Here is a 13,098-nt window from a genome sequence, read left to right on the forward strand (position 1 = left end):
ATTGATATGAAATTATTTGTGGCCAGCAGTGAAAATTGATTTATTTTGATTTGTGTAACGAACTTTTAGTTGTATTGCATAATTATTTTGGTGAGAATTATTTGACATCAAATAAAACTAACGGTTTTGAAAAATTCAAATCATTTGAAAAATTTTTGACCGTTAATTTTGTTTTGAATTGAAATGTTTAATATCAATATTTGAAGCTATTTGACAAATTATTTAAAAACTAAGCTTCTTTTGTCTCTTAGGCTTTACTTTACTTTAATTATATTATTTTTACAGCATTATAACCTAAACCAACTTTAATATAATATCACAACTTTAAGGAATAAATGAAATTAATAATTAATGCTTACTTAAACTAATCTTCAATGGCAGGCTGAAGAGATTCTTCTCGTGCAATCATCTTCTTTTCATCATCAGCTGAAACTGCCTGAATTTCGTCTTCATTTTCAACAACTTGCTTCTTTGCAGGTGAGCATTCAATGTTGGAATCACTGACATCAGGCTTTTTGCGCTTTACTAAATGTGAAATGTCGTTTGCTGCATTAAATGGTTGATCTTCGTTATTATCAGCAGGTGCATTCATCTTGCTATAGAATTTTACCAATTCTTTTTTGACCTTTTCAATTTCCTCAGCCTTAATGTCATCAGTTTCATTAATTTTATTCAAAATCTCTTGCAATGTTTCTTCCATGTCCTTAATGTTGGCAACGACTTCATCAGTTTGTTCCTTTAACTTTTCCTTTTCAACTACTTCTGACAATAAATCGTGAGCTCTTTGGTATGACTTGACAGATTCATCAAAGCTTTTCTCAAATGTTTGACACAAGCCAATTTTGTAATGAATTTCAGCTGCAATTCGATAATTTCTTTCCGACTCTACAATTCGATCAAATGCAGCTAATGCACGAGCATAATCTTCTAAAGCAACTGAAAAATTTTCATTTTCAATTGAAATTGCAGCCATTTGATCGTAGACATCAACTAACAGTGACAAGCCTTGCTCGTTTCGTTGTTCGAAAATAAATGTTGCATTTTGTAAGGCATCCCATGCAATTTGCAAATTACCAATTTCTTCTATTGGATATTCTTTTGCAAAACATTCATATGGATCTTCTGAATCTGATGTTTCATTTTCATCTTCTGGATCTGGTCCTTCACCTCCTTCTGATTCTTCTTCTTCATCAGCATCTTCTTCTTCATCTGTATCATTATTAACTTTTGAAAAATTAATTAATAATCATATTTAATTAATTAAATGTTAAACTTACCATTTTCTTTTTCTGAATTTTTCAATTCAGCTTCATCGTCCTTCGAATCGACTTTAGTATCTCTTGGTTCACTCAATTTTTCTACAAGTTCTTCCAAGTCTTTCAACTTTTCTTCTGGACCTTTCTTCTCACTGTCAGAAACTTCATGATCACTGTCGGTTAACTCTTCTCGGATTTCCAATAACTTATTTTCATTTTGTTCAAGAGCAATCAATGCTTTTGCATACATTAAATAAACCTCGCCAATTTCGTCGCCATTAGTTCCGTAAATTCTTTCATACATTTTGGTGGCATCGCTAAAATCGTCAGCAGCTGCACCATAATCCTTTACGTAATAATTTCGACATCCACGTCCATACACTTCCTTGGCTTTTAAGATTTTTTCAGCCCTCAGTTTTTCAGGATATTCTTTTTTTGTTATTTCAGCCATGCTTTTTATCAAATTTTCAATTTAGTAAAATTAATATTAGATAACAGTCGTTTATTGACAAAGAGGTTCTTCTGAAAGTATAATGAGTCAAAATATTTCTTAAGAGATAGTTTAATTAATAAAATTTAAGACTTACTTAGGTTATACGTCTTAACTTGATCAAATCAATTTAAAAATGTGGTTTTTGAAAAAATCGTTACGAAGGGTGTGAAATTATGAATCAGATAAAATTTCAAATTTGAAATTACAAAAGCCGTTATAAAACTGATAAATTTTTTTGACTTATTGCTGTAAATGCTGTAAAAGATTATTAATCAAACTACATATTTACTTCAAATAAAATTCATTTATTAGTCTTCATCGTCAGCATCAACAACTTTCGGCACTTTCTTCTTCTTTTTGCCAAATTTAGATTTCTTACTCTTCGAAACTATTTGTGTGCTGATGTTCTTCCTTTTTGGTGCTTTTTTCAGCAAAGCATCTCGTTCCTTCTTCGAACTTTTCTTTAATTGTAACAAGAAAGGCTCAACCTTTGATCCTGATGACTTGATTAATTTTGCAACATCCCTAAGCAGTCCAATCTTATTGTCATCATTTGTGTAGAATGTAATAGCTTTACCTTTCTTGTTGGCTCTTCCTGCTCTGCCGATTTTGTGTACATATGATATTAAGGATGTAGGAAGATCAAAATTCACAACTAATGAGACATTTTGAAAGTCAATGCCTCGCGACATCAATTCTGTGCAAATTAAAATCCAAATTTTTCCTTCTCGGAACTTTTTGTAGATTTCGTTACGTTCCTTTCCAGTTCGATCAGAGTGAATGATGTCAATGTTCAGTCCATCATACATCAATTCTGAAAACAACTGCTTTGCACGATCCTTTGACTGAACAAATATTAAAATTGGTGGTTGAATGCCTTGTCTAATAATTTCACGCAATTCCATTAATTTTGATGATTCAGTTCCAACATATCTTAATTCTTGTTCAACTGATGACACTGGCATGTTTGGGGATATATTTACAGTCACAAATCCACTTGACAATTTCTCATGTACCCATGCAGTCATTGTCTTTGTTGTTGTTGCACTAAATAATGCAAACTTCCGTTTTGGATTGCTGCATTCTGTGAGAATTACGTCAAGATCCTGCTGAAACGTTTGATTGCTTTCCTCAAAGAACTTATCGACTTCATCAATTACAATCCATTCCACACTTTTAAGTGACATCTTTGAGTTCTTAATGAAATGGACCATTTTTAGTGGCGTCGATATCAAAATGTTTGTCTTCTTCTTATGGAAATTGCTCATATGTGACTCGTTAGTACTTGTTATGATGTTAGTTCTGACATTCGTTTCATGACATAATCGTGTTGCTACTGATAAAATCTGTTGAGCAAGTTCCCTTGTTGGCAATAGAATTACTGCTAGGATATCATCTGATTTTGGATTTTTGTTCCTCATCTCAATTAGATTTTGAATTAATGGAAGAATGAATGCAAGGGTTTTGCCTGGATATTAAATATAAATAAGTCAGAGCTTAGTTCCTTAATAAATATGTAGTTACTTACCACTTCCAGTTTGCGCACATACTTTGACCTGCTTATTTTTCAGCATCAATGGAACAACTTGCATTTGTACAACTGATGGTTTCTTGTAATTCAAGCTTAACAAGTTGCGTTTTAATGTCTCATCTATCGTAAATCTTGTGAATAATTCATCAAATGACTCAATTGGAGTTTCCTTCTCAGTGTCACCTTTGACATTGATGCGATTTTCCTTTCTAATCTTATTGACTCTCTCATTTTCCTTCTGTTTCATGAATTCCGTAGATAACTTCTTCCTTTTAACTTTTGGATTAATTTCCTGGATTTCCACATCATTTTCCTCTTCCTTAACAATTTCAACCGGCAATTGACGTTTGATTTTGTTTTTAGTAAATTTAACTCCGAGTGTAAGGCTTTTAAATATATCCATCATATGTACTTCTTATTTTTATGTGCTATTATATAGATTATTTAATTTTTCCGGAAAAATTGCTTGTATCAGTATTCAAAACAAAAACACATGGCATTAGCACTTTTAGAAATTGAGTAATTTGTAATATTTTGTCTGACTGTCTATTTTCGAAAATTGAAGTCCCCCTTTCGAAATTGTGTTTGAAAAATAATTTAACGGACTTTTAGATGTACTTTAATTCTCAATGATTGCTGGCAAGTGTGAGTTGTAGGAACTGTCATGAGTAGTGGTGGATACTTAAAATTCAGTTTTTGATTGTGTATAAGTATAACAGCTGAAAATAATTCAAATTAACCAGATTGATTGAAAATTCACCAGATTTATGAAAAAAAGTTTAATTTATGGATATGACTGGATATAGCAGTCTTCAAGTATGATTTATTATTTAGCCAATACCGAATATGATCGAGATTTTGCTTATAAAAACTCACGCGTGGAGAATCTTCTTTAATATTGCATAAATTTGCATTTTATAAAAGTCAAACTATCAAGTTCTTTTTAGTCATACCAGACATGACATTTGCTGCTAGTTCCTGTAAATTTACTCAAAACTGATAAACATGATTAGATGAGATATAGTTAATTTATTATGTTGTACCTTGTTATAATGAGTCTGAGATAAAAAATATTTACTTTTGTGTATGTCAATATCACCAGCACTGCCAGAACCTTTTTAGTTATAATACCATTATAAAAAATAAAATATATTAAAAAGTCAGAGATTAAAATATGAATAATGCATGATGTCTGCATTTCTATTATAGTCCGTATTCTTTAGCCAATTGTTCAGCTATGATCATAATTTGTACGTCCGTGACACCGCCATAAATTTCAGTGATTCTTGCATCGCGGTAATATCTTTCAGCTGGTAGATCCTCAACGACTCCCATACCACCCATAATTTGTATACAATTGTGTGCACAAAATGTCGCTGCTGAGCTGGCCTTCCACTTAGCCATTGAAGTGTACTTTGTGGACCGTAAATTTTGATCTTTCTTTTGTGCTGCTTGACGTACTAATAATCTTGATGACTCAATTTCTAGTGCCATTTCTGCCAGTCTTCTTTTTACAGATGACATTTTCAAAATTGGACTGTCAAAAGCAATCCGCTGTGATGCATACTGTACTGCTGCATCCAATGATGCCTGAGCGATACCAAGTGCCTGACTAGCAATTCCAATTCTTGCTACATCTAATTGTTCCATCGCTACTTTAAATCCCTTTCCTGGAAGACATAAAACATCGCTGGAATGAACACGAACATCAGTCAAATTCATTGATATGGTCGATGTGGCTTTAATTCCTATTTTTCTCTCATTTCTGCCACGCTGAACACCTTCTTGATTCATATTGACTAGAAAAGCTCCAATTCCTTTATGCTTTTGACATTTGTCGATTGTTGCGAAGACTATTGATGCACCAGCTTCAGTGCCTGAAGTTACCCATGCTTTACTTCCATTTAGCACATAATAATCTCCATCTTTACGTGCTGTCGTTGAAATTGCAGATACATCACTACCCGCCTCTATTGTAAATAGACATTAGATTAGAAATTAACATGTATGTGATAAGATTTTGGGTGTGCTTAATGCTGCTTACCCATTTCACTTAGTGCAAAAGCACCAATCTTTTTTCCAGTCGTGTATTCCCTCAACCATTTCTCTTTCTGTTCATGACTGGCAATTCGAGTTAGTAGATTAGCATAAAGGCAGTTGTGAATTGAGACTATAGCACCGACACTTGCACATCCCCGAGATAATTCTTCCACAATTACGGATAAACTCAATGTATTCATATTAGATCCACCAAATTCAGCCGCTGCACCGACTCCCATGAATCCCATATCTCCAAGCTTTGAGATTTGTTCAGCTGGAAATGTTGATTCTCGGTCATTTTTCGCCACAATTTCTGGTTTCAGTTCTTCAATTGTGAATTTTCTAACTAAATCTTGGATTACTTTGATATCATTTGGAAGATTTGTTGTGAAATATCGTGTAAATAACTTGTTTGTACTTAATAAAAAACTCTGATTCTTTAACTTGTTGATCGACATTTAGAAAATTTAATTAAATCAAGATAAACTGAGGTATAAGATTACTGTAAAGTCAAATTAATCAAATGAAAACATTCGAAAAAATTGTTCGAATTTCGAAAGTCAATTGATTTGAATTTTATTTTGTCGTTATTAGAAACGAGCAAAAGGAGAGAATTATACTGAATTTTTCCATGAATTTCTACTTTTCTAAGTTAACAGTGGTGATTTAACAAATTTCATAGTTAATTTCATAAAAAATAACACGAAAACATCCAAAAAATCATAGCGACATACTGGTTTTTAAAAATTCGAAAATCAATGTTTGAAGCAAGGGAAGAAGCTACATCTTTTTAAGAGAAAAGTTACTAATTTCATGAAATATAATAAAATTTAGATTTTACAGTAAAAATACAGGTAATTAATTGAAAAAACTATTTCAAACTATAAATTAGCTCATTAATCATCAGAATAACGTGAAGAATAGTCGAATTCTTTTTGATTTCTAAGCAAATTTACTAAATTATTAATTTCCCGGCACAAAAACGTGTTTTTAAAAAGCATTAAACAAAAGATTGAAAATTTTTCCAGATACAACAATGGCAGATACAGAAAATGTTGCACCTGAAGTCACAGTTGAAGACAAAGAGGTTGAGGTTAAGGAAGTAAATACAGAAAATGGATCATCACAAGAAACACCCAAAAATGCTACAAAATTGGAAGGTGATATTATTCGACAGATTGAATATTATTTTGGTGAATGCAACTTAAATCGTGATAAGTTCCTACGTGGTAAAATTAACGATGATAAAGATGGCTGGGTACCAATTAGTGTTTTACTCACATTCAATCGATTAAAGGCAATAACAGAAGATGCAAAACTTATTGCTGAAGCTCTCGAAAAGTCAACAAGCGGCTTAGTACAAATTAGTGAGGATAAGGAAAAGCTTCGTCGGCATCCTGATAATCCATTACCTGAATTTAATGAAACTCGTCGCAAAGAATTATCACGTCGTACAGCATATGCTAAAGGATTCCCATTGGACTCAAAAATGGACACACTTGTCGGGTATTTCAACAGCAATTTCCAAAAAGTTGAGAATGTCGTTATGCGAAAATATTACGACTCAAAAACAAAAGTATACAAGTTTAAAGGATCTGTCTTTATTCTTTTCGAGAAGCGTGAACAAGCTGAAGAATTTGTTAAAAAGGAAGGCTTGAAATATGGCGAAAAGGAACTCCTTCGATACATGCAGGAAGAATATTTTGAAGTCAAAAAGAAGGAAAAGTCCAAAAAGGATGAAAAGAAAAAGGCAAAGAAAGCAGAACAACAAGCTGAAAAGAACGATGACATTGTTTTACCTAAAAATGCCGTCGTACATTTCACTGGAATTGAAGGAAGTATTTCACGAGAAGACATCCGTAAACGAGTTCTTGAAATTAATCCAGCATTGACTATTGCATTTATTCATTTTGAACGTGGTGACAAGAAGGGCGAATTGAGATTCTCAAAGGAAAATGATGGAAAGGAGTTTATTGAGAAGCTTGAAGGTGCTAAGGTGAGTTGATGCTTGACATCTTTTGGGTCTTATTAAAGTTGGGATTAAATTAATCCTTGGATTAAAGTTGGGATTAGATTAAAATTTGAGATTAAGTCTAGATTTAAATTTTTAATCAATATTCCTTCCATTCTCAGATGAAATTGAACGATCTTGAACTCAGTTTGAGCTTATTGGAAGGTGAAGAGGAAGAAAAGTTCCTGGCAACAGCTCTCGAAGACATGAAGAAGGCACGACAACGAATTAATCAAAAGAACAAGGGACGCGGACGATTCAATAAATTTAATGACCGTAAACGTAAGAACGATGATAGAGACAATGACGAAGAAGTTGCTCCTAAACATGCCCGAGAGGATAATGAAGCTGTTACTGTTGTAGCATCAGAATAAAGTTATTAAATTGGCTGAAGTCTGTCATACGGGGGGCCAATATATGAAATTTTTTTAAAATCTAATTTTTTGCTAAGAAATTAATAATTTTTAATTAAAAATCCAAATTTCGTGATTTTGAGTGAAATTTGGCAAAAAAATTCGATTTTTTGAAGATTGACTAAATTTTTAATTACAGTATTTCATTCCAACAGGGGTTTCAAGCTTTAAAAACTTTTTTTTTGCCAAATTTCAAACAAAATTTGGATTTTTTAATTACAAAACGTTAATTTCAATAAAATTTAGCAAAAAAATTTCATATATTGGCCCCCCCTGTGTAACAAACTTACCAAAAAATTTACTTCTAATTAGTTGTATGGAGATTATGACGAAATATGCAGTCATAATTAATCATTTATTGTTCTACAACTTCCACGCCAAGCAAGGAAGTAACTTCACTAATCGACTGTCACATAAAATAATGAATTATGATAAAAAGAGGATATTTTGAAATAAAAATTAAAAATTATTGTTCTTAAAGGATAATTGCCGATTTGTTTATAGTTTTATCTTGTTTATTTTTCGTTTACAGTTAATTAATTTATGTTCCTCATCGTGAGAAATTTGCTTGCTAATCATACACGATGCCTCTGATTTTATTCTTGGATATTGTTATTTTGAACAAAAAGTTTAATTTTTTTTATTTAATTTATTTAACCAACAACTAAAAGTCCCTCATCTGGGAATGAGTATGGTGGAACTTCCAAATTCAATGGTGCTGGACCTTTTCTAATACGTCCCGATGAGTCGTAGTGAGAACCGTGACATGGACAATAATAACCGCCATATTCACCAGCATTAGCAATTGGTACGCATCCTAAATGAGTACAAACACCGATGATGACAAGCCATTTGGGATTTGTTGCACGTTCGCTGTCGTGTTGTGGATCTCGGAGCTCAGACAAATTGACTGATGTTTCGGTTGAAATTTCCTCTTCTGTACGATGACGAATGAACAATGGCTTACCGCGCCATTTGAATGTGACATTTTTGCCTTCTGGGATATCACTAAGCTTAATTTCGATCTTGGCTAAAGCGAGGACATCAGCTGTTGCGCTCATTGATGAAATGAACTCTGTGACTAAGACCTTTGCAGAGTAAGCTGCAGTAACAGTGGTAGCTAAAAATCAAATTGACCGTTAGAATATTGTTTATAAATAATCCAGAGGAGCCACCTGACAATCATTAATCCAAATTGTTACTGGATCAATGATTGTTGATTTTTATCATTTTTCTGGATTAACTAGCTGGTCAAGCTTACCTCCAACAAGGGCATAGGAGAAGGCCTTTCGTTCTTCAGCTGATTTAGCCTTTCCAGCAGCACGCTTTGTCGAATCACGTCTGTAATCACTAAAGTCTGGGACTGAGACATCAGTGTGAGCGAATCGCACTTGAGTTGATGCTACAAATAAAGGATATAATGAATTTTCACAGTATTGACGTTGTTGTAATCAATTTCTGATTGGTTATATAATTTTCTTAAATGTCTACATTAAATCATTGAAATCTTAACTGGATCTCACTAATTCATTTATAAATCACTGTACTTACTAGCAACTCCTGTTTTAACGTTGATATTACATCCTGGAAGCTGATTGCTGAGTGAATATACTGTCAAATGATCCTTTTGGTCACCAGAAATTTTCTTTTCGGACAGTGCAGCAACAGCTAGTGGTTTAAGGCCATTAGCAACAACTTGGTTTGTTGCTCTAAGATAATTTCCAGCCTTTGATGCGATATTAATCATGATGCACAAGCTGAGCTCACCACTATAGTTAATTAAAATTATTCTAAGTCGGAAAAAATTATGAATTTGACAGGGGAGATCAACTCGAGTAAAAGTGAAAAATTTGAGAAAAACAGTTTTTTAGAAATGATGAATTTTGAACTTGATTTGCAGCTTGACTTGCAGTTTTGGAGATCTTGACTTAAAGGAAGTTTGTGATAAATTGATGAAGAATTTGGCTTTGCTAGAAAGTGTATTTTGAGATTTTGAAAAGTTTCGTTAAAAAAAGTTTTGAATGTTTCCTACAAGTTGTTTTTCCCCTTTCGTTTATTTGATTAATCTTTTGTCGATGATGAATTGTCTGAGTTGAATATTTTCTGTGATTTCTACGATTTGTGCATCAGGTGTTGATAATTGAGGAGTCTATAAATTAAAATAAGCAATAAGTTATCGGAAATATTAAGTATTAACAGCTGTTATGTTGTTATTTTTGAGAAAATCAAAATTTCATCATAAATCATTGAATTTTCGCACAGACATGACAAATTCAAATTTTAAAATGCCGTTAGCAAACTTTGGCAATTCAAATATTTCATATAACGGTCAATGGGACATCGATTATAAACTTTTGTTAATCGCTCAAAATCAAATTGATTTGGCCATAAAAAAGCAGACCTCATTAAAATGTTCATTAATTTAGAAAACTTTTTCTCAAACTAATCTCCATATTTCCCTCCTCGAGAATTTAAAATGAAGTTGAAGAGCATTAAGACAACTTATACAGCATAAATAAATAGAATGGATAATGTAAAAGAATGCACAATATTCTATTAAGAAAGTTTATTACATAAAAAGCGGAAAAAAGATGAAAATCCTCCCTTGATATTCAGATAAATGAAAAATTTCCATAATGCCTCTTTTCTTTTCTATTGCACACAGATTTCTTGTGTTTTTTAAAGGAGACGAAGCTTTATGACGTCAGATTGTATTGTAACAGTAAGTCATAATGTAGATATGTATGCACAGTCAAAACTAAGGGTGAATTTTGTAAGAAAAACAAAAAAAAGCAGTTTTTCATCCCCATCTGTAAATTTCACCTAGTTTTGTGCTTCTTTTAGCATTTATAATTTGATTGAATACTGAAGATGTAAAGTATATGCTGTGCAATGCACAAGGGTAGATAATTTTCTGTCTCTCTCTCCTTTTATTCAATGAGGATGAATGAAAATGTGGGACAAACACGTAATTTTTAGTGATGTTATGGAATGAGTTAGGGATGTGAGGGATAATTATTAGGGAATATTTATTTATGCTGCTATGGTTAACTATTGACAACTCTAATTGCATGCAAATGTAATCAAATGTTTGATTTATGAGATGGAAACGTGGCAAATTATGCAAAATGTTTTGAAATCATATAACGTAATGATTTTGAAGTCTTGCATCTTTTGATGAATGATGCAAAACAAATCTGCATTTTGCATCATTCATTCAAAAGAAGCAAGATTTAAAGAATTGAAGAAAAACATCAAATGACATTAAAAACTTTTTAACTAGACATCGTTGAGAGTTCCGGTTTTTTGCATTAGCCCAGTTCCATCGAGTTATTACCGCCACGGATGTTTAAAAGTTTCCAATCAACGCATAAATACTATTATTAACAATTTTTCATATTGGTAAACAAAAACAACAGATTTTTTTCAGTGTTTTACAATGTTTTTTAATGTTGTTCAATGTTTTTGCAATGTTTCCTAAAAAAAATTTGAATTTGTCGGAACCGGTGAAAGGTTTAAATTATAAAAGATCGTTCAATTAAAAAATTTATAAATTTATTGTGTTTGAACCCGGCTGGACCTTGTTTTTAAGCCGGTGATGTGACTTGGACCTTACTGGGTATTGTTATTTGGCCTTGAAGTGATTTGGATGTTACTGGATCTTGATTTAAGGCCGAGGATTTGACTTGAACCTAACTGGATCTTGTTTTTAAAGTCAAGGAAGTAACTAAAACTCTACTGAATCATTTTTTTGGGAGGAAGGTGACAAAGATCCTACTGGATCTTGTTTTTAGTTCATATATGTGATTTGGCCTTATTGGGCGTTGTTTTTTGGTTCTAAAAATGGATCTTACTGGATTTTGCATCTATTGATGCTAAAACAAAATATGATGCAAACAAAAAAAGTTGACAAAATTAAAATTCAAATTTTCATGTTCTTTAAAAAGGAATTTAATTTAAATTATCGACTAATGTGACATTACAAAATCAGACCAAAAACGCATCTAATATTTGATTGAAATTTCATCCCTAATTTTCAATCTATTGTCATTTTGATTACATTTTACGCTTTCTCAATTTTAATTTTTAACATTTGACGATAAGAAAATTGTGAAAATTTTTATTTTTCTCCCCTGCACATTTTTCCTTTTTCTTCTAGGATGAACAAATGAAATCCCCAGCTAAAATGTTTCTACATTCAAAACATAGCAGGAGCCAGGAGGTTTACTTTCACATTCATTCTATGGCGCAAAAAAAGGAAAAATGCCATTGTAGTAGTTTTTCCGACTGCCTCAAATATCGATTCCAGATGCGCAAAAATGCAGAAATTTTCTACACAAAAATGTTGTATGTCCCATAAAAATGCCTTGCTTTTCCTTTTTGTGTATTAACGCACATGTAATGTGAATAGAAACGCACGTAAAAAGTCATTTGTATTCGTTTTTTCAGTTTCTCTCTTTCTCACTCACTCATTTATTCACCCAAATGTCCTTTCCACTTTTATTCTTATATCTTCATATCAAATCAGTGCGTTAAATGCTAAATAATTTCACTTAAGGGCAATGTGAATGAAAAACAAAGTAGAAATATAATTAATGAGTGTGACTGATTTTTTAGGACGGCAGTTGAAATAACACGTAGAAAAGTCAGTTATTCATTTTTACTAATTGATGGATTTGAGAGTCAAATGTCATTAGGGACCAAAATATTTGTGTGATCTAAAGCATTGTTGAGGACTTTTTACTCTATTGCTGATAATATGGTTCAAGATTATGAGTTACACAAAGCAGAGGTAGGGTCCATACGGATTAAAAATAGACTTCAAAGTTAAATATTCAAGAGTTGCACAATGCGGCCTAACAGCCGTCACATCGACATCTCGACACTTTCTCTGTATATAATGATATAGCCGTTTCCTAACGAACACGTTGTAATATTCGGGATGACAAATATAGTCTTGTGTCGCGCTAGAATCTCATCTAAAGTTGGTACCTTCGAAAATTTTGACAGCCGGTACAAGAGAATATTCGGAAGCACGTGTTGCAGACTGGTCATTTTGAAGAAATATTAGAAATGTTCCACAAATTTATAGTTTTCTTGGTAAATATAATATTACAATACAAGTCAAGCCCGAATACCACAAATCGTCATACCGGTCTGGTGCTGGATATTGGATCAATTTCTAATGGTATTCGGGAAGGTAATTTTGAATTTATGAAATTGGATCAAATTCACAATTTGATTATTTAACTTATTTTTGCTTCTATTCTCTAAAAATATTTCATATTCTAATCTAATCACGAGTGGACAAAAGAACTCTAGAACAAGTCATCAACTGGGCATTATCAACTAGT

General features: G+C 32.4%; 5 protein-coding genes across 8 annotated transcripts; 1 reads left to right on the plus strand and 4 right to left on the minus strand.

Annotated features, from left to right (window-relative positions):
* Window positions 1-251: 251 nt before the first annotated feature.
* LOC139096523 (nuclear autoantigenic sperm protein homolog) lies at window positions 252-1,891 on the minus strand. Of its 3 annotated transcripts, none has more exons than XM_070648260.1 (3): window positions 1,844-1,891; window positions 1,278-1,778; window positions 252-1,209 (listed from the first exon to the last, which is right to left on the minus strand). In XM_070648260.1, exons 2-3 carry the CDS (start codon window positions 1,705-1,707, stop codon window positions 365-367), a joined length of 1,275 nt encoding a protein of 424 aa, XP_070504361.1. In that variant the 5' UTR covers window positions 1,708-1,778; window positions 1,844-1,891; the 3' UTR covers window positions 252-364. The 3 variants fall into 3 exon arrangements, with proteins under 3 accessions (XP_070504361.1, XP_070504359.1, XP_070504360.1); XM_070648258.1 differs by having other exon boundaries at window positions 252-1,224; XM_070648259.1 differs by having other exon boundaries at window positions 252-1,224; window positions 1,278-1,775; window positions 1,844-1,867.
* A 151-nt stretch (window positions 1,892-2,042) lies between these two features.
* Window positions 2,043-3,795, minus strand: ais (DExD-box helicase 52). Its single transcript, XM_070648264.1, has 2 exons — window positions 3,278-3,795; window positions 2,043-3,217 (listed from the first exon to the last, which is right to left on the minus strand). The coding sequence occupies exons 1-2, from the start codon at window positions 3,684-3,686 to the stop codon at window positions 2,058-2,060; spliced, it is 1,569 nt and encodes a 522-aa protein (XP_070504365.1). The 5' UTR covers window positions 3,687-3,795; the 3' UTR covers window positions 2,043-2,057.
* A 494-nt stretch (window positions 3,796-4,289) lies between these two features.
* Window positions 4,290-5,844, minus strand: LOC139096526 (short-chain specific acyl-CoA dehydrogenase, mitochondrial-like). The gene is made up of 2 exons (XM_070648265.1): window positions 5,325-5,844; window positions 4,290-5,250 (listed from the first exon to the last, which is right to left on the minus strand). The coding sequence occupies exons 1-2, from the start codon at window positions 5,776-5,778 to the stop codon at window positions 4,484-4,486; spliced, it is 1,221 nt and encodes a 406-aa protein (XP_070504366.1). The 5' UTR covers window positions 5,779-5,844; the 3' UTR covers window positions 4,290-4,483.
* A 194-nt stretch (window positions 5,845-6,038) lies between these two features.
* On the plus strand, window positions 6,039-8,230 carry La (La autoantigen-like). 2 transcript variants are annotated; one of them, XM_070648252.1, is made up of 4 exons: window positions 6,039-6,174; window positions 6,349-7,316; window positions 7,454-7,724; window positions 8,057-8,230. In XM_070648252.1, the coding sequence occupies exons 2-3, from the start codon at window positions 6,357-6,359 to the stop codon at window positions 7,703-7,705; spliced, it is 1,212 nt and encodes a 403-aa protein (XP_070504353.1). In that variant the 5' UTR covers window positions 6,039-6,174; window positions 6,349-6,356; the 3' UTR covers window positions 7,706-7,724; window positions 8,057-8,230. The 2 variants fall into 2 exon arrangements, with proteins under 2 accessions (XP_070504353.1, XP_070504352.1); XM_070648251.1 differs by having other exon boundaries at window positions 7,454-8,230.
* RFeSP (Rieske iron-sulfur protein) lies at window positions 8,211-9,581 on the minus strand. The gene is made up of 3 exons (XM_070648253.1): window positions 9,296-9,581; window positions 9,006-9,146; window positions 8,211-8,864 (listed from the first exon to the last, which is right to left on the minus strand). The coding sequence occupies exons 1-3, from the start codon at window positions 9,489-9,491 to the stop codon at window positions 8,398-8,400; spliced, it is 804 nt and encodes a 267-aa protein (XP_070504354.1). The 5' UTR covers window positions 9,492-9,581; the 3' UTR covers window positions 8,211-8,397.
* Between the last annotated feature and the right edge of the window lie 3,517 nt (window positions 9,582-13,098).

Source organism: Chironomus tepperi, unplaced genomic scaffold (assembly GCF_022539635.2).
Source record: "Chironomus tepperi strain 1889 unplaced genomic scaffold, CSIRO-AGI_Ctep_v1 contig_394, whole genome shotgun sequence".
Classification (NCBI taxonomy): Eukaryota; Metazoa; Arthropoda; class Insecta; order Diptera; family Chironomidae; genus Chironomus; species Chironomus tepperi.